This window comes from Corvus kubaryi, unplaced genomic scaffold, assembly GCF_017639235.1.
Source record: "Corvus kubaryi isolate FWS band 111438036 unplaced genomic scaffold, C.kubaryi_AGA036_p1.0 37391, whole genome shotgun sequence".
Taxonomy (NCBI): domain Eukaryota; kingdom Metazoa; phylum Chordata; class Aves; order Passeriformes; family Corvidae; genus Corvus; species Corvus kubaryi.
This window is the reverse complement of record NW_024581130.1, coordinates 2,581,128-2,602,774: the sequence shown is the minus strand read 5'-3', so window position 1 is coordinate 2,602,774 and position 21,647 is coordinate 2,581,128. Positions and strand designations below refer to the sequence as shown.

Below are 21,647 nucleotides of genomic sequence, written 5' to 3'. Positions count from 1 at the left end.
CGATTCAGAACCAATTTCATTGTTTGCATAGCAGCATGCGGACAGGTATCCCAAGAGCTTCTGCCTCGTGGACACTCCACAGAAGCCCATCATCAATGCCTGAAAGTTTGTTTGAAATCACTAAGCTTCCACCTTTAATTGCTGCTTTCTAACACTACTGGGGAATCTTGACTATTCAAGCACACTCTTTAATCCAGCTCTACAGGAAAAATGCATTAACCTTCATGGCCTAAACCTGCCTTCAGCCCAGGAAGGAAGGATAAATTGTTTACTCAAGGAAAGCTAGCATAAATTTTTTAATAAATACCATTTTGTTCCAAGGAAGTTCACAATTCATCTACAATCACTGATGAGATGGTATCAAAAATAAAACTGCTCTTTACATCTTGTCATTAGTAGCTATGTTTATTGACATTTTTTTTGATGGCAAAATTAAGTGCAGACATTTCTGCTGACTAAATTAAACAGTTTCTGAAATGATCTTCAAGTTCTTGACAAATAAGTACATATAACTTACTATTTTTCCATATGCACGCTTGTCCAAATACACACAAACAAATACACGTTTATCTTTGAACAGGGAAAAATTAAAAGCCAAAAAAGAGATTAGTGATGCAATATTTATCAACAACATATGACATTATCCTATTTGGAGTATTATAGGATACTGTATTATCTCATGTGTAAAAATGTAAATATTACAATAGGTATTTCATTTTTAATAGAAATCCTTCCGCACATGACTGCATGTATGCTACAGTATTCGTTGTCTTTTCCCATTTGCAGCCTGGTGGAACATTTCCAGGAAGCATAACACTGGAATAAATCAGCCAGCTCAGCACTGACGAATTGTTGATGGAGAAAGCACATGGTCAAACCCTGATGAGCTCCACATCACGTGCTAGCAAAAGTACTTGGAAAATTATGATCAGGTGTTGCCCAGGAACTGCTCTTAAGTTTTGACAGAGAGGCCAATGGCTTCAGGGTAAGACCAACAGAAAAGATAAGGAAGGACTGCTCTTTTATCTTTTCTTATCTTATCTTATTTCTAGCTACCCCCAACACGTGTTGTATTACAACATACATAAGCTTTTAAATATCAATTCTGTTTTTAGGGAATTCTCATAGACATATGTGAAGTCAGTTTTGCTCTTCTTTCCCCTGCCCTTTCCCACACAATGTCAAAGAATGGATAGTGATTTGATGAGAATTGCACAGTAAAAAAGACAACTTTGAAGACAACAGGAGGTGGCAGAGCTGCCTGAGGCACACACCAAGAGCTCCAAACCGGCCCCGTAGAACCCGTCACGCTCGCTGTGCTGCCATTACTCACCCGCAGCGCTTTGATCTGGAGCGTCCCCTGGTCCTGGATGGATGTTCGAGGGTCCCGGCCCAGGAAGGTGAATCCCTCCTTTAGCCAGCTGATGACAGGGAGGGGATCTCCGGTGGCCTTGCACTTGAGCAGAGCTGTGCCATCCACTGCCAGGGTCTGGTTGATGGGGCCCTGAAGGATGATGGGCGGAGGCCGATCTGTCAGGACTAAAAAGTGGCACAGGCATTGGCATCCACACCTTTAACATCCTCTGCTGCTGCTGTGAGCCCTATTCTGCCACACAGGACCAATTTTGAGAGGCTGCTTGAAGTCAGCCTGTAAGAGGCTAAAAACATTTTTTTCGGAGGAGCCATAGATAGAGGTTAACAATTACCTGGCATATATGAAAAGCATTTTAGTAAGAGTTTTATTTCACCACTGCGAGATAACATGTAGATAGAAAAATATCTGTTAGCAAAGATCATCAGACTTGTTTGTTTAACACAGGATGAAAATTAAGACCTTGATTCAGAAAATAATTGAAGTTCATCACTCTTTTCTTCCAGTTTGGGAAAGCACTTAAAGCACACCTTTGATGTCACATCAAAATGTGCTTAATTGCTTACCCAATTTATGGTCTAAAAAAGAAAATCTGATGAGTTAAAAGTGAAACACTATAGCTGTTCTAGCCTGAGTACCAGCCACATCCTCCATTCCTACTCTACCTGCAAGTTTTCATCAGCAAAGAATATCTAAGAGTACACAAAACATTTTCATAATCTGAGGGATCTAAATGACTGTACCGCTCTTTCCAGCAGAGAAAAGCTCAAACTCAATCACACCATTTAACAGCTTACTTATCAAATCATTTCATCACCTTTTAAAGCCATGAACTCCTAATTTTTTTCCCTGATAATTTACATTTGCATGCTTGTAATACTGATTAAAGGACCCTGCAACCAGTGAGCGAGTGCATGGCTGCGTATAAGCCTCATTCCCTGACCAGTGGGATATCTTGAAGATGAGGTAAAATGCTCAGGTTCATTTTTCTTGAAAGACAATTTTTTTCCTAAATAATTCTGTTGTTGAACCTATTCTCTGAGCCATCTGTTAAGCAACAAAATATAACCTTTATTTCTAAAGAATGTTTTTATACACATTGAATGTGAAATACTTGAATATAAACAAGGCTAGGACTCCTGCATAAAATTTGTATAACAGAACTGAGAGCTCTTTTTTCTTTTAATGTAATTTTATATATTTACCAGCCACACTGCTGCTGTTTTAAATCTTTGAACAACTGAGCTATTGTGTGATTGGTGTTAAATATTGTAGCAGGCAGGATTACCTTCTAAACTGGTGCAAGTTAGACTGCCTCTGCTGATGTCAATTGAGTTTGAATCATTTATTCTAGCAGAGAATCTGTTTACTATAGTCCATACACAACACCTGACAGTGAAGTGAAAACAAATTATTATGAAGCAATATGGTTTCTGTTGTACTTGAGCTGTTTGAGATGCAAACCTCTGGAACCGTCAACAGATGCAAAGTGCTTCCCTTATGCTATTTAATAAATAAAATAAAACACGGATATGTTAGTGGTACATTTTATGCCTAAAATAATTGTTTCTGAAATTTTAATGTTGCAAAAATACTACTACCTTTTTTTTGTTAACAAGACTCAGAAAGAACAGAATCATTAATATCAGAATCACACCTTGGAGTGTGAGCTCATCACATTCATTGAAACTGAAACTGAAAATAAAAAGCCAATACATATTTTGAAACTGAAAATAGAAAGCCAATGCAGATTATTTCTCAACACCAAAAGTGAAAGCTATTTTGGAAATTCTGAAATATCAGCCACTGAACCCAGAGATAGGACAGGAAACACTATATAACAAGAAAAATGTAATACGTTTTCACCTTGATACAAAATTTTTGATCTCATTAAGGTTCCTTACGACTACACAGTTCAGTCATTTGGTGAAATAAAAATTGATCTCAGCTCACATGTACTATCAGGGTAGCTGCAGCCTGAGTATATTCAAATTAAAACTTAGCTGTGCAAGTTATCCTTTAGATTTAACGTAAAACAGCAAATTCCAGTATTCTAGGTAGCTAAAAATTAAGGAAGAATAACTATTTCAGTTGCTAGCTATTCCACTGCAATTATTTGCTTCACCTAAGTGTCTCATATGTGTAGCAATGTAGCTTTTTCAAAACCTACTGCATTACAGGTATTGTTCTTTGGCATGTAATTAGTTTTTTTTTTACAGCCCAAATGAGGAGCTCATAATCCTTTAAATGGCTCTGATCAATAGTGTAATTGAAAGCCTCCTGGCCAGAAGGAATCTTCCTTTTCAAGGATGTTATGGGTGAAAGACCACTACAGGTTTCCATGACACTAAGGCTAAAGGTTAAATGAACACTTAGGGTTTTCACTGATCTGTGAACGGCTGTATTGTCTTCACAACTACGACTTGTAAATCTTCTCGAAAACCTTCTGTGTGCTTGTATTCCTACTGCTTAGGTCTCCTCATCAGTAAGGATTCAAAACTTGGTTAGAGTTTAAACCAATATATATATTAGAAGCATTCTGAAGAAGAGAGTGCTAGTGAAAAATAGCCACAAAATGGTGTGGGGATTATTAGTTGCTTTTAAAACATTTTAATTACTTTTTTTTTTTTTTTTTTTCCATTTACATAGTTTTCTCCTAGCTGGAAACTTCTACATCTCTTCCACAAAAACATTTTGTGTACCTACAAACATATTTGCATGGTAAAACAGAAGTTGATGTCAAAATTAATTTAGTTTTAAAAAAGGTTTTGAAGCTATTTGCCAGTATCCATATACCTGTATATTCTGGTAACTGAAAAATTAACAGATTCCTTTTGTGTTAAAATGCACCTTAATTTTGGAGTGGATTATAGGAAAACAACAAATTATATTTGTTCATGAACATTTTATTCACTAAAAATGCAATTTGGATCAACTGAAACTGTATTTAAATTTGGGGGGATTGTGGTAAAGTTACAATGGAAATTAAAATAAGAGAAAGACAAAATGAAGTCTTTAATTGGCACTTACAAAATCAAAATTTCAAAAAAAATTGTCCTGGTGAATTAATAGGTAAAATCAGACACAAGTAAGGAAATTCACATGATGAACACTCATGATAGGGCAGGGTGCTCTCTGAAAGGTGGAAAAACAGAGACCAATCCCTCGTCTGTCTTTATTTTTGGTGGAAGAGCTTCACAGGAAGTTGTGAAGTTGTTCTGGGTTTCTCCTGTTTGAAGCTGTCACACTTGCTAAAGAACATGTAATATATGTTGGATGAGGGATAAGAGTCATGGAGGCCAGATTTGCAGACAAGTAAACTGTGAAACATTTATTAATAAATTTTAATACTTATTGAGGAGAAATTAAAACCTTCTCCAAAATATTCTGCACATGATTGACAAATATTAACACAATACTAATTGGAAACTATTCCTTATATGTTGAGAACAGACAGAGATGGAAGCACTTGGTTTATTTGCATGATCTGTCATTTTAAGATTGTGAGCTGCATATTCATTTCTTGGGTTTGAAAGGATTGCTAAGATTGTTCAATTTTTAAAATGATTTTGCTTTTCCAGATGTGCATTAGACAGTGAATTACATGATAGCCTTTCAAGAAAATACAAGATTTGAATTTCAAATATGCTGAAGGCTCTTAGCACAGTCCATAATCAGCAAAATTATCACTCAGCTCAGCACATTTCATCACAGCTAGTAATCTCTTCTCATGTGAACACTTGAGTTAAAAATATTTCCAGTAAAGACTTATAAGTGCAAAGATGTAACAACTGAAACACTGCTATATATGGTATAATTAAGCACTTGTTTTTCTGCACATGACATGTTTTCATTCTGTATTGGAACTTCAATTGGATCTAAATTACTCTGGATCAAACAAAAATGTGTTCAAAATGAAAAAGATGGCTCGCCACTATTATTAAATCATTAACCAAACAGAAAAATTCTGGGCTAGGAAGTAAAACTGAAATCACCAGCCAAAAACTAGAACACTAATGCTTAAGCATATAGCTAGCATGCACAGTGTTTATCTTTTATTATATTCTTAAAACTATTAAATTAGATTTCCCTACTGATAAAAGTCATTAGCTCCCATAACTTCTGCTCAGCATCAACCAAAAACCAGATTATTTTGACATTTATGGTTAACTTCCTAACTAAAAGCAATTAAAAAAATATCTGTGATCTAATGGTTCATTTATTCACATAATCTCAGCTCCACACTGTTGTTTTGGCACTTTTCTCCTGACCTCACCTGCCCTTTGACTCCGGGATGAAATGGTATTTCTATAAAGCAATCTTGTATTATTTCATAATGATTGTGCTGACAGTGGGTTCTGGAAAGCATTTGAGGAAGGCAGGCCTTGCACTCCTTGAGCAGCAGAGCCACCAGCTAATGCTTTCTCGAGCAATGTGCAATGCACGCTGCCTTTAATCAGAATTAACTGGAGATGAGCCTGCATTTCAGCAGGGACACTCTCCCTTGGCTTGTTAAACAAACTAATGAAAATTTCAAAGAGATCAATTAGGATTTATTTTTTCCCCCACACAAGAAATAGATAAAGATGGACCAAAGCCCTTGGCTGTCAAAAGGAAGAATTTCTCATCACTAGCATCCTTGAACCTGATTTGATCCACTCGGTGCCTGTTGCTGTAAATCTGTGCAGCATCAGCAGGTGTGACCATTTAACAGCTCAATGTCCTCCCAGGCAATGTTTGTGTGTTCTATTTATTCCAATCACAGTCATGGCCCTGAATCAGGCAGCGCTATGGACAGATATTAAAAAATATTGCCTTTCCATTCCTTTTAAATGACCTTTTAATCTACATTTAAATTTGAATTGAATGAAAATTCATCATTTTGTCATAGACCATGAGAGAAAGGACTTAAAGACACTGCAGAGCAAAGCCAAGTCTTTAGCCTCCAGAAACTACAGAAAAGCAATGTGTTTGAAAAGATGCAAGGGTAAGGCAGAAATTATTTCCCCTTGTCATAAAAATATAGGCAGCTTTTGGAAAACAAAGAAAAGGCATCAAATTAATGCTCAAACCTCTATAACATGAGCCTGAACCTCTCTACCTGTCACTTGTGATGAATATGCTCTTGTGAAAAGGCAGATTATTCAAAATTAGACATCTTTTCAAACTTTCATGGTGCAGGCAGGTCTCTAAGGGAACAGTAAAAGTAGACCTCTGCATATAACAACAGTTTTAATGGCAAAAATTCATCAAAGTCTGTCAGGAGATATTTAATGTGTCAGTTAAGATAAGGAATAATGATGCTGGGGAATGCCACAGTCTCTGAGTATAAGAGGAATTCTCTTGTTTTCTTCACTAACATTAAAGGATGCAAACTGCCTTCCATCCACAATAGGATGAAGAGGGATATCAACAGGATTCCTGACACATGAAAAGGATTCATGTTTGTAGATGGGAAACCTCAAGGCAGGATGAATTTCAAACCCAAAAATTTGAAATGAAAAGCACCAAGACAGACCACGTAGTGCTTTTCCTTTCCTGAAAACTCTTCTCTACTTATGGATTTTCATGACTTTTTTCACACTTACCTCTACTGAGGCATTCTTAGAACACAGCTCTGATGTAGGTGCCTTATTCATGGAGGGACTAAAGGGCTACACGTTTTAGGCATTCTAAACTAACAGTACTCCACCACCTTCAGAGCAACTCTTGATTTAATTGAGCTAAGGACACATCCCCTACTTGTCTAAGATAGGACTGAAGACTGCTGGGAATGGAGATACATGTTTTTGCACTCCAATTCACTGCTTTAATCACAAACCTATTAATTCTCCTTTTTTTTTTTTTTTTCCCAGTCCTATCTTAGCTCTAGCAAACCAAGCAGCTTCATTTCTCATCGAAATTACTCTGAGCTGGTTTGTCCTTTTTTTTCCATTGTTAACAAACCTCCAGAAAGCAAGCAAGAGGCAAACTAGACTTTGATGCATTTTTTACTCCATAGACAAAAACAGAGATCTTTTCTCACTTTACTTCCTATAGAAAATTGTCCATTTACTTGTATGATTTATGTGGTCTCATATGCTTTTTTTTACACTGTTTTTAAAGTACTTTTGACAGGAAAAAACAGTAGGAATTTCTAATAGCTCACCATCAGTAACCTCCAGCTGAGCCTTTGCTAAAATGCTTCCAGCAACCGTCAGTGCTTGACAAATGTAGTAGCCTGCATCAGACCTCTGAATGTTGGTAATGGTGAGGTCTCCGGTGGGTGACACGGAATATCTGCTGTTGGGCTGCAGAGGCTGGTTTGGGAAGAGTAGGTTCTGCAAAGACAATTCATCTCACATCAATTCAAAACACAAAAGCACCACTTTTCCTTCAGCTACAGAGACAATGATTTTTCCTTAAAAGTCCTATAAATAATCGAGGAGAAAAAGTAAGTGTGGTTCTGACTTTATGAACACATAGAGCTGCTTTTCCTGCCTTGGGCAACTCAGAGTTTAAATTAGAAACAGCCTTTTGACAGCACACAGTGCTGTGTTCTGACTGGGGTGCAGGCAAGGAGACATTTTCCACAATCACACTTGAGAAATTTATGACACATTCATCTTCATTCTGAATGTAATTGTAATAATATACTTGGCTATCAAACCAGAAGGACAAAACACTACAGTAAACAGTAGAAAACTAGCAGAAAGCATTGAATCCTGAAGACCTGAGGGAGCAGAGCACTGTTGTTTGGCTGTGAACATGTTCTGAGAAAAGGAGAAAGTAAGAGCATGGCACATAAGTAAAGCTGGGAAGAAGACAGGAGCATGTCATAAAGTAGGAGAAGCTGACAGAGCATGAGAGTTTAAAGGAGAAGTAAAAGGAAATTAAAACTGTGATACACTGAAGAAGTGCAGTGTAGAGCCTGGAGGGTGAAGAGAAAGGGTATTAATCTGATGTGGAAATCATCAGAGAGAAAAAAATAATTGCACGTAGGATAAGATATCAGTTAGCACAAAACAGGGAGATTAGTTTTTGCCTTTGGGCTGGATTGGAGAAAAGAGAGATGTCAATAATAATAATGGGAATGGCTCTAGTAGCCATTGCATATGATGAAGGACTGAATGAATCAATACTACAGACCCAAAAAGGTTTTAATGGTGAGAGCTGTTTTTCCAAGGAAAAAGTTACACCCTCTGGCACAGCTCTTGTGAGTAGATAAGAATAGGAATAGGAAGGCAATGTGAAGAGAAAGGTCAGCAGCATTGCCCAATGAGACAGAAACCAGAACAGCTTGAAAAATAATTAAACAACAGTAATTCCAGTAAAATAGGGTCTGGATTTTATGTCAACTCAACAAGCCTCTATGAAAAATACAGTTGTTTGCATCAGGAATTCCCCGAAACACTGTTACCATGCTGTGATAAGCTCTCATTCATTACTGCAGCTCTGTCTAGCTCTGCTGTGCTTTCTAATGATGACTCCTTATTAACTTTTAAGCTTGTCTGTATGGACTAAAAATAAAATCTAAAAGTGTAGAGTAGGGTATTAAATGAATTTTCTGCAGACATGTTTCTTCTAAAGCAGACCTTGATGGTTTGCAAAAATTATTTGGAACTGATAAGCAACAAACTGCTTAAGAAACAAGTAACAATTCAAATAAGAAACAAATTCTACTTTTAAGTGGATTAAAACACCTTTATCTCTATGGTTTTGACAGCTAAAGGAAAGAGATATGCTTTAAATAGGATCCAACATTCCAAGTGTCCTTACAATTGTATTAACCTATTGGGTTACTTGTCACACTAGGCTTTTCTCTTATCCGCTTTCAATGGAAATGTTTAAGAAATTTATAACAGCAAATTTTTCCTCAAAAATCAATATGCATCCAGTAAACATGTCAGATCCAATAGGAAAAAAAAAGTATTAAAATTCTGAAACAATTTTAGCCTACAGGACTAAGCGGGTCTCTCAAATAATTGCCCTGTTTTCTGAACTGCCTTGAAACTTTCAGAATACTTCTGCCTGGCACAGATACCTACTGGATGAGGGTATTATGAAAACTTCAGTAAATATTATGAAAAAGAGGAGAAATTTGACATGGCTGATCTTGACTTCATTTATCACTCATTATGTAAAGTACAAAAAGAAGCACAGTGTAAAAGGCAGTACAAGGATTAAGCTCTTAATTCTTAAAATAGTCCAGAACCATCTTTATCACTGCATTAGAAAAGGGAATCCATCCTTCTTTTTATCTTCAGCATGGGCTTCTCTGTTCTGGAAGGGTACCATGTCCCAGTGAATATTCCACACATCAGGAGGAGTTCACCAGTCTTATGACTCCTCCCTTCAAAGACCAGATAACTATGAAGTATAACTTGTCCTAAATTACAGTACAACCCATTTTTCAATGCTTGTCGCAATTTCAGTGGTTTTAGTTAGCTGTCGGGTTGCTCATTTGGGTGCAATGGTGGCATGCTGGGTTGCAAACAGAGGGACCAGAGCCATCCCTGGTACAGTACCACTGAATTTATCTCAAGGAAGAATTTAATCCACAGAGTCTAAAGGTTACACAGGCCCTGCCCTTGTGCATGTCATTGGTGGGTGGCTGCTGGGCTCTGGGGAAAAGGCCACCAAGCACAAAGGACCAGCTGTTTACACACAAGCTGGTACAAAAAAATTACTCAGGAGGGAACTGCTCCCCTCCCTTCCAGCTGGTTGTGCTCAAAAACACAGGATCGAGAAATGAACTCACAACCAAAAATGCCCTACAATTACTGGAGTGGGATAACACGACTATATAACATTACTTTAAACACTGGAAGTGGTGCTGCAAACAGTACCCCTAAAAGCAGAAACAGCATTGTAGAGACAAGCACAAATTATAGCTGGGATGCAAAGGTGAAAAGTCATGTAATTTGGCAAAAATACCACCCTCCATTGCTGTGATGATATACACTGTGTGGAAACTCACTCACTCTGTGTCATCTCACTGTAAAATCTGCCAAGTTATACATTGAGATGGCAACCCCAACTGGTGTTACTTCACTGATGATCGATTAACATGAGGATGTTGTAAACCACATTGAGCCATGTTTCAAGGTTTGATTATAAACCATGCAAGTATCAATTTTTATGTTGCATTTATTTGCCAAAAAAGACTATTCTAACCCTCAGGGATCTGGTTCTCAATATGGTAATTAATTTTCCAGGTTTGTAATTAAGCAGCTTCAACATAGTACAATCAGTAGGTAATAACATTCAATTAAAGACACAAGATGCATTTTCACCTTAAAATGTTTTTACCCTTGAAGTGATACCAATGAAGAGGATAAAATAGAGTATTAACACTTTTCAATTACGCTAAATGACTTTAATCCTGAAAATGATGTCCTACTTTAATTAGAAGCTCTTCTCTTTATTACAGCATGATGGATGTCCACTTTATTAGATTCAAGTGTGACACTATAAGCTCACTTTACATAAACATTACCATGTTATTAAAATGCTCTACAAGGAAGGGGTTTGAAATGTTTGCTAGCACATCAGTATTTCCTACTTTAATTTCAATATGCTATTCTACTTTCCCCTTGGAAAAATTGTCACCTTAGTGAGACTCACAATACTGTGTTTTTCCAGGATGTGATCTTTGGAGGCTAGATCTAAGTTTCTCTAAATATTATGCTGAGAGTTAATATAACTCTCAGCATAATATTTAATAATAATATTTAATAATATATATTTAATAATAATATTTAATAATATAAGTTAATCTCTAAATATATGGCTAAGGTTAAGCTTACACTCAGACAAGCTTACATGCATAAAGTAATTGTGTTGTGTCTTTGTAAGACACCAAGACAGCAGAGCACAAAATGCTGTCAGCCTGGTCCTGTCATTCTGGACCAGTTTTCTGATCTCCTAAGAAGGTGGAGCACAAGCAGGTGGGGCAGAGCAGGAGATCTGTGGTTCAGCTCTTATTTCACAACCTGGGACACACAATGCCTCCAGTAAAGAAATGTTGTGTCATCCCATTCAAATATTAAGCTATAGAAGTTAGTGTGGGCTGATGGCAACGCCGATTGCTACCTCACAAAGTCTGCCTTCGAAGATGATCAGGGAAATATTTCCAAAACCAGATCTGGAAATTTCTTGGGACAATTTTACTGAAGAAAGCATCTGTGTATTCAAAACTTGTATCTGTATGCCAGTGCAAATCAGCTTGCTGGATACATTCTGCTTGATCATGTCTAGACAGGTTGTGAACTGTAATTACTGGCTCTGATTAGTTCAAAATTGAGTCATACCTTTTTTTATCTACTGTGCCTGCCTCATCCACCTGTTTGTTGGGGGCTTCAGAACAAAAAGCCTTTAAGATATATACTGTTGCTTTCTACTCATCTATACAGCGCCTAGCACAGGTTTCAACAACTTAAATGGCCTTTGTGTTCTTCAAAATATTAAAAAAAAAAAAGGCAACACAAATTTCAGTAGAGAATAGTGATAGTTTAAAAAGACAAATTTCTTTCGAAATTTTGAAAGATTAAAAGAATCTATGAAAGAGAATATAAATAATTTTCCTTAAAATTTAACAATATAACTATTTAGAAAGACTTGAAAGACTTACAGGCTGATTGCAACTTACCTGACTTCCTTCTTTTTGCCAGAAAACAGCTGGCTGGGGGTTTCCTTTAGTTTCACAAGGAAAAGTCACAGTTCGACCCTGGGCTACAATCTGGTCTCGTGGTCTCACCACAAACTGTGGGGGAGCTACAAAGTAAGAAAAACCATGGTGTAAGTTTAGGATATTTTGCAAGGGAGAGATAGGGAATATTGAAAGAAAGAGACAACATTATGGAGATTTGTTTTATGTCAGAGGACATGACACCAGAAACATTCATTAGTAGAGACAGAATTAATATATAAACGGAAACAACAACAGCGACAAAGAGAGCAGCAATATATGTATGTGACATCCCCAGTTATTAAAAAAAAAATTAAAAAAGGAAAGAAACATTACAACCATACATGCTAGAGTCAATTCTGATGACATTAAATGCTAAAGTGCAGGAGTCAGGTGTTTATGTTGCTGACTCTGGATGTATTCTACCTTTGCTCTGGAAAGGTATCAGCACCCTCATATCCCCTCACACTTCACAGAGCTGCTGGACCTATTGTGTATTGCAGGGTATGAATTAGGATAAACAGACTGCCTTTCTCAATCTGCCCCTCTGGACTTTTAAAAATGATTGAGAAAGGAGAGAAAGGTCTGGATCACCAGTTCAAGAGCTCCCTTATTCCTCTTAGAAGCAGTGTGGTCAAGAATGGATTGGGGAGGAGGACTTGCTGTAAAAAGAATGGTTGTTAAAAGAACACAAACTTGGTAAATCCAGGTTTCAGCTAGTTTAAAGATTAGAGAGAAGCAAAAGTTGAAGAGTTAGTGGGCAGAGGTGAGTGCTGAGTAAGAAGGAATAGGTATTTCAGGAGATAATGAAGACACAAGGAAAAGAAAAAAGGAGACTGGAGTCAAAACAAGAAAGAAGAAGCACTGGCTATGTTTTCAAGCAGCTGGCATTAAGAATGTTCAGTCACAGGGGACCAGGAAGCGCAGTCAGAAGTGAACAGTTTCTAAGAGAGGGGCATAGGTTGACTTGTCTGGGGGGTAATGGTGGAGAATAGAGAGTCAGTGCTTGGTGGGAATGTGAAGATAGAGAAAAGGTGCTAATGAGTAGAAAGAAGTGTGGGGAAGAAGTGTTAGAGGATTTGGGATAAAAAGCTTGAACTCAGTAACTATGTTGAGCATGATGTAGTAGTGAAGCAAATGACTTTTCTATGGGTGACATGAAAACTCTCCAGTCTTGGTTCATCACTGGAATTCACTGAAACTGGATTTGTACTCTCTTGCATATTTTAAAAATGTAAGCAGCATCTCCAAATATTCTTAACAGAGGACTAGCTAGCTTTTGGGGCAGGCTGAAGAAGGGGAAAAAAAGTAAAAGAAAAAACCCCATACCCCTCACCCCACCCTCGTCTACCGTTCCACAATTGATTTTGTGGTTGTGCAGAGGGATGGTTTAGGAACACTAAGCTTTTAGGTAAACAGAATTTAAGTGTTTTAGAAAACCGTATTTTCAGCATTATAATTACAAACTATTTAATTAGGCACAAAGAGCAATCAAGACCCAGCTTCCGATTACACCTGCTGACAGCACAGACACAAACCTGCTAACTGCATAGAAACATGAGCAAACCTGATTTTCTTGAAACACACTTCGCAGTTATCTCATGAGGTACTTCCCAAGGCTTTACAGATCAGAAGGAGTCTAAAGAGCATCAGTTGAATAGTGCTGCCACTCTTAAAACACGAACTGCAAAGCACTTAAACATCAATTTAGAATCACAATCAATTTAGAAGTTAGAGGGTATTTTCTTCTGCCTCACACTCCTAAAGAGAGGTCTGGGCCTCACTGGAGAGAAGTGTCCACCTCTCCCTGCACCTTAGCAGGTGTTAATCTTATGAACAGACAGGACTCCGGGTGAGGTGCCCTCTTGCTGCCTGTTTATAGCCATGTGTTTTGAGGTTTCTATAAGGTATTGCTATACATACTCTAGGAACTGAGCTCATGCTGTACTACACCTCAAGTGTTGAGCTGCAGCAAGTTACTTGGGTTTCCCTCACCTTGTTTTACCCAGTATATCTGCGTGCAACCCCCACAGGTGCCAGGCAATGGCAGTGTGGTAATCAGTGCATGTGATTGTTCAGTGGTACAGGAAGGAAAAGAGGAAAAGAGCTGTAAGCTGTGAAGCAGAAACCTCCCTTCCTATAGACACACCTTACACCAAAGTATCTCTACAGTTCTGACCACCTGCTTAATAAAGGTCACTGAATCAGCCCAGTGTTCGCTGCTCAGCTATAGAAATTCGTTGCTCAGGACATTAATATAGAATCGACAGTGACCTCAGGCACAGCAGAGAGAAGAAACCCCCTAATCTCTTCAGGTACTACACCTGCACTTGACAGGAGCTATGCATGCCTGACTCCTGTCTATGCAGCATTGTGGGTGGCCTCAAGAGTACAATCCTCCTATGGTGACTAAAAACCTGGTGTCAGGAGACCATCCCATAGATCAAACCTAAGCACGATGGATGCTTAAATTCACTTCTTAGGCTTGCTTGGTGCACTGGGGGGTGCACAGACAGTGCTCGCAGGCAGCTCAACAGAAGCAAGAAGGGCATGGCATTTCCATGAGCCTGTCCTTCAAATCATGTAAGAAAGTAAATGCAAGGTGGGCAAGTTTAAAGGTTCATCTGAAACACTCTCACACACAGAGGTCTGTACTGTAAATCTATAATTCAGAGATCTAAACAGATACAACACAACTGAGTTTGTTGCTGTAGCAGACCTTCCAAGAATCAAATTAAGGTAATTTGGTAGTCAAGGAACAATGAAAGATATACGCCCTGGTTTCTACCTAGTTTCCAGTTTTTGACCTATCCCTAATTTTGAACATCTCTCACTTTCCTAAGAGCAGAGAAAGGTTCCTTTTTTAAAAAATTTTTTTTTTTTTTTTTTTTTTTTTTAATTTTCCCCCCAACAGACAAGGAAAATAAATCTGTAGCTCAGACATCGACAGACCCTGTGGCTCTGTTCTCTCTCTGCCACACACCAAGTCCTCTCCACCATTTGACATACTACATGAGCAGATCTTTGGCCTCATCGTTACTAGGACAAGATTTCTAAAGATTCCAGCAAACAATGATGTAGAGTTCCACAACACTATCTTTTCTAGCTTTGCTCTGCAGCCATAATTACTAGAAATTCACTATAAAAATAAATGAATCAGAGCTTTTACTCACATTAAATCAAGCACAAAACCAGTTTCTTCAGCCAAACTATTTAGTACCATAATTTTAGAGGACGTGAAAAACATAATTTTTGAAAAATAAAACTTTGCATGCATTTTTTTAATTTATTCAAAGATGGGGTTCTATAATGAAGGAAACCTTCATTTTGTCGTAGTTTGTTGTCATATTCAGCTATAGCTCTGTTTACAGACAGCCTCTGATAAAAATACCATTGTTTACAGCATTTAAACAATGTTTCCATCATATCAAAATTTACCTGTCAGTTTCTAGTTGAACTTGAAAACTGAAAGTAACAGTAAATAATTGGAGGAGTAATTCTTGGTTAAATGTAACTACCCAAACACTACGACTGTCATTATCCCCAAAGAATGCAGTGTGACCCTGCTCAGAGACAGCAAGGCTTTCTTTTTGGTTCTTCAATTGAAGAATTGGGTTCTTCAGTTTTCCTAAAAAGAGAGCTCATTATGTTCACATATGGATACTGTTTATAAAGACAGATAAATATTATTACTTCCATTCTGCAGAAGGGTTAAGTGAGATCATGACTTTCCCAAAGCGCAGCTTCAGTCGAACATTGGGCAAAATTTATTCAAGCCATTATTGCTGCTCTCAAAGTAGGTGAATTTCTAAAACATTCTGAAAAGGTACAGTTAGAGAAGTAACAGCAGGCTTGATATGCTTCAGCTGTTAAAGTTAGGTGGCACTTTAATGCTTAATTCAAGCTAACCATTAAGATCATTAGAAGGATCAGTTCAAAAAACTTAGGAAGCAGCAAATGGAGTGTTGTGCCTATCAGACTATTACCTTTTACTATTGGAAGAAGCAGAGTGGAAAACCTCTTGCCTAACTGACATCTGAAAGTCAAAGACAGTGGCTCTAAAATGAAATATATTGCTTGAATTTCAGCAGACTAGCCAAAAATATGAGAAAAAAAACCCCATTAAGATTACAGACCCAATATACTTCTATTGAAACTTCTTTTCCCTTTTTTTTTTTTTTTTTTTGAGAAATTTAAATAGTACACAGTAAATTAGATTTGATTTCTGGCAAATTATGCTTTGATGCTGCATTCAGCAAGCGCTGGCTTCAATCAATGTCACACTAAAGCTCTGTTATGCTAATAAATTATATGGAAATCAGATGGTTGAACATGAATAGAAAGCATAGGCCATGTACGAGGGGGCTTTGAGATGAGGGGATGGGGGGACCCTAAGGTTAATCACATCATGTTCAGAACTGTTTTTACAGCACAGAACAGTATTTGACCACAGGAATTAAAATGGAGATAGAAAAGCATGAGCAGTAGTGAGCATTAGTTATGTTGTTCATAATGAGAAAGAGTGCATTCTGTTGCACTCTTTTAGGATGTTGGTGGTTTATGCATGAGTGAATGGATCTTTTATGCTGTTAATAAATGTATATGAAGGTAGTCCCTGCTCCAGCGTTAAAAAGCTTTGGAAAAAAAATACAAAAAAAAAAAAGTTGCATATTATTTCAAAGGGATTTTTCAACTCTACTCCAATCCTAATAGTTAGCAGAATCTCTAATCTGATAGGATGGATTTCATGCATTTCTTCCTTGTACTGCTGCTGAATACTAAGGCTACACTGAGTCAACAGGAGCTGATAAAGCTGCTGATGCAGAGAAGCCTGACTGAGAGTTCATCCCTTGTAGGTGAACTCTGGTCATCTGATGAGAAATGTAGCAGAAGACTCAGAAGGGGAGGGGAAACTTAATACATAAAAATGTGAATTCATGGCAAAAAAGGGCATTGATCCCACAACAACTACTAGCAACACTTTTTCCCAGTGAAACAGTTTTCTCAGCTGATCTTGTGATTTGTAGTTGATATTGAATTTAATGATCCTACATGAATTTTATTATCATAACTTTCTCACAGTACCTTCCCCAGACCAGGTGCCCTGGTGGTTTTAATTAACACTAGATACTGTAGCAAGTTTTGTTTCTAGTACTTCTACTGCAACTGAAGCAATGGACTAAGGCAAATTGTACGAGGTACAACAAGGCCAAGCGCTGGGTCCTGTACTTGAGTCACAACGACCCCAGGAGTGCTACAGGCTTAGTGTAGCTGGAAATCTGCCTAGTGGAAAAGGACCTGGAGGTTCTGGTTGACAGCAGCTGAACATGAGCCAGCGGTGCCCAGGTGGCCAAGAGGGCCAATGGCACCTGGCCTGTATCAGCAATAGTGTGGCAGCAGGACCAGGGCAGTGACTGTCCCCTGTGCTGGGCACTGGTGAGGCCACACCACCAATTCTGTGCTCATTCAGTTTTGGGCCCCTCACTACAAGAAGGACATTGAAGGGCTGGAGAGTGTCCAGAGAAGGGCAGTGGAGCTGGGGAAGGGTCTGGAGCACAAGTCCTGTGAGGAGCAGCCGAGGGAGCTGGGGGTGTTTAGCTTGGGGAAAAGAGGCTTGGGGGAGACCTTACTGTTCTCTACAAAGCCCTGACAGGAGGGTGTGGACAGGTGCGGGTCGGTCTCTTCTCCCAGGTAACAAATGATAGGACAAGAGGAAATGGCCTCAAGTCATGCTAGAAGATGTTTAGATTGGGTTTTAGGAAAAACTTCTTCACCAAAAAGATTGTCAAGCACTAGGGCAGGCTGCCCAGGGAGGTGGTGGAATCACTATCCCTAGAAGAATTTAAAAGACCTTAAAGGTCTTTTCAAACCTAAATGATTCTATGATTCTACCATGGAATATGAGACTTTATTCAAGCCTCACTGAAGCTGGTAGAAATGTTCCTATGTGCTTATGTGGACTTTGGATCAAATCCACTGGAAAAAAAAATGTATTACAGGAAATGAGCGACAGTAACAAATTTCAAGGGCTTAAATTACAGGTTTGACAACCTTTAATTACGACTAATTTCAATTGATAGTGAACTGCACATGAAATTTATCATGAAGATTACTTAGGCAAGCTAAAGTGATAAAGATGAGTGCTTCATTTTAAACTGGAATTGTTTATTATCCATCAATATATTTCTATGACTGGTTCAAAGGGGGCAAGAGGAAAGATGCTGACTTGTAAATATTCTAAGCAAAACTCAGATAATGGTAGGAGAAAAGGCCCTGAGGAACAAGCAGAAACACACTGGCTGGTAAAGTACAAGATTCTGTAATACTCAGTTCTGCTTCCACCAGGGAAGAGACAGCAGACCAGCCTAAGATTTCCACCTACAGTCTTTTTCAGCATTGTACATCTGCAGCAATCAATTAATTTCATTTGAACAATCAACATTACACCTGGTACTGTCTAGAGCTTAAGAGAGTCAGTTGGGTGACAAGATAATGTTGCCTTCCCTAAACTGCTTTTTGACTTTTGAAATCCTATCAACATCACAGTCATCTTTTGCAAAGCCCTCAAAGACTTGGAGCTGGTATCCAGTGCTCCTTTCAAATCCTTACTGCAGTGACAATATTCATGTGGCCCCCTCAGCTGCCTTTGACACACATGGATATTTTAAGAGATCAAACTCAAATCCATTCTTACAAGTACAAATCAAGACTTGCCTCTAAGACATTTACACAGAGGACAGGAAAAGCCCGCAGAGCTCCATGTGAAGTAATACATATTTTGAAAAGGGAGGTAACCCTTGACACCATCTATGGAATAGAACTACTTATCTGTAGGATTGCTTTGCTAGTTCCTGATACAGGCTTAGATGACAATTGAGGGCAGTACAGGAACTCTTTAAAGAAAATAATGATCCTCGACCTTTGTGTGTCATTGGTTAAATTTGTCTGGCAGGTATTGGAATTTTAGATTATTTTTTGATAGAAATACAAAATAACCCTGTAAGATTCTATTTATACACCTGGTAATAATGTTTAGCATCAGCTGCCAAGAAGTGCAGATAAAAAAGTCTGGAAATTTTGAAAGATCTTTTGCAAGGCTATTATTGCTGATGGAGTAAATAGAGGAAAACAAAATAGATGCAGCCTCAAACTCTAGAAACCTGGGCTGATTCAGCAGTTCTTCCCTCAGAAGTTCAGATCTTAATGGGTACTGAAAGTGATGTGTGGTTGTTAGGACACTAAGTTATTAGTGCACCATTAGCTGTGACTAATGAGAAATCAAGGGTGTAGCCTCTGACACAGGAGTCATTACAGAAGACTGAGATGATGACATCTTAGGCCTATTACTAATACAGATCTTTCTTATCAGGGATAAACTAATGGAAGCTAAGGATAATAATTCTCTTTAAAGAGAAAAGACATCTCAATCTTATGGTGTGCTCCAATGATTAGGTGTGTTCAAACACAGGGAAGGCAGTAACTTTTTAGCACTTGAGTTACAACTGAGTTACCTGGAAAATATGTTTATTCTCTTATTCTGCCATTCCCAAGGTTGTATGAGTGCAGCAGCCTTTGAAACAAATGCATATATCTCATTTTGTGGATGTTTTTGTTTTGGTTTTTTTTTTTTAACTATGTCGTCTTGCTTGTCCATTTTTATTGTTCTCTGTCTTTCATGATTTCTTCTTTAGGTGAATAGTTGTGCCACAAAATTAAAGAATGGGTAGGTTGTGGGGATAACAAGTGATTCATGAAGCCCTTCACTAGACCCATGATATTATTTTAAAATTACATGGGTGGAGGTGGCAAAACAGGTGCTTGGTTTGGAGTCTTCTGGAAAGCAGTTTCCCATAACCTAGGGAAGCATGGATAATCCATGGCTTGGATACCACCTTTAATACTGACACTGCTTCAAAATTAGTTCTCAGATATCCTGCCACAACAGGTCAAATACACAAAAGCAGAAGCACATGGTAAAAGTGGGGAGAACTTTTGGCAAGCTGAACAAGAGGAAACACTGGGGAAGGAGAATCAGAGCAAGAGGTAGAGAGCAGGGGGAATTATTACCAGGACCAGTTCTCCTGTAAGTGTCCTTCACTCTGCTCTTGTCTCATGGAAAGTGAGAAACTCCTTTTGTTTTGGTTTGTTGGTGTTTTCAGATGAACCACGGGTAAACACAACACGGTGAAAAGAGCACACTTTGATCATTTGAGAATGCTAAATTTTCTCTCATACTAATTGTTCTAATTTTCAATTTAAATCCAAGTTCTGAATTTCACATATAACAATACTTTTATCCTTCAGTTGCTCTGAAACACTGAAGCAGATAATCTCTTAAAGCATGGAAGCATAAGCTTTTTTTCCTTCTTTGCAAGAGGTGAAAGAAGTCTAGAGAATCAATAAATAAAAAGTGCTAACTGTCCTATCTATTTTGACACATAGACTCTCTCTTTTATCCCTGGATGACTCAAAAGAATGAAGTGGAATAAATCTGCATGGAAGAAAAAATGATTTTTTTTGCATTCTTCCCTAAGACTAATGTCAATAAAAAATACACTGAGAATAATTATTTAAAAAAATTCAAGTCTGCCTCCTACACAGCCAAAAAGAAAGGCATCTACTTTCCACTCCCCCATCCCATTCTCCAGTGCTGACTTCAGCAGCAGCACTTTTCCTGGGCTCCTCCTCTTCTTTGTTTAGTTTAAATATAGGTCTTAATTTCACCCCAGCTTTAGACTGTAGCCTGTTCTCATTTAGTCATACATGTCTATTTTATTATACCTTATCTCTTCTAAGCAGCCCCTGAACTTTACAGATGCTGCTGGAAAACCCCATCTAGAAAGTTTTTCATTTAGTTTTGATGTATATAAAGAAAAGGACCACTGGTTTTGTCTGCCCATTAACTTCCATTTTTCAGAACTTTCTCTACTTTAGACAATGCTTTGTAATTTTTTTCTTTTTCCTCAAGTGGCTGAGATTCAGGATATACCTTTGGCTCAGATCACATAGAAAAGATGTCCCCTCCTAAAATCTTAGCACTTTAGCCTCATTCCTTACGTAAACTGTACCCTTAGGGGATGGCTTGTGCCACTCCTACCTTCTGTGAGTTTACCAAACAAAACAAATTGTGCCAACAAAAAGATGTAATATGCCTTGATTCCTTTTTTCAGGGGAGATAGCAGGATGGTTTGTTGGCAATATGTTTAAAAAGGAAAAGCACAGCCCTTGCTGATACAGTAGGATTTCATCAAAATAATGAGTGTAATCTGGTTACCTCCTTCAAAAAGACATGAATTCACATGCTGAAGAGAAGAGCTAAGGAGATAATGAGAAGGGTAAAGAGCCTGGATAGGCTCATAGGCTACATCTAGAGTGAGGAAGGTCACAAATTCCTGGTTTGTTTACCCTTGAGAATAAATAAGGCTGAGAGGAGACACTGCTCAATTTGGGACACTGTTAAATGAAGAGAGAAAAAGGAGAGAGGAAGAAAAATGACTATTTATTCTGACTGACAATGTTAACATTCAAGGAATAGGGCACAAAGTAGTTTTGCTGTGGAGTAACACTGAGATCATATCCAAGCTGTAAATTGGCTGGCAGCAATAG

General features: G+C 38.1%; 1 protein-coding gene across 12 annotated transcripts in view; it reads right to left on the bottom strand.

The window, feature by feature from the left end:
• ROBO2 (roundabout guidance receptor 2) overlaps window positions 1–21,647 on the bottom strand; it is a 1,044,190-nt gene that overhangs the window by 94,412 nt on the left and 928,131 nt on the right. For all 12 annotated transcript variants that reach the window (XM_042038141.1, XM_042038139.1, XM_042038146.1 and 9 more), the window contains 3 exons: window positions 12,003–12,127; window positions 7,521–7,692; window positions 1,334–1,539 (listed from right to left, as the gene is read on the bottom strand). In XM_042038141.1, the coding sequence (XP_041894075.1) occupies window positions 1,334–1,539; window positions 7,521–7,692; window positions 12,003–12,127 (503 nt within the window). The remainder of the gene's footprint in view (window positions 1–1,333; window positions 1,540–7,520; window positions 7,693–12,002; window positions 12,128–21,647) is intronic.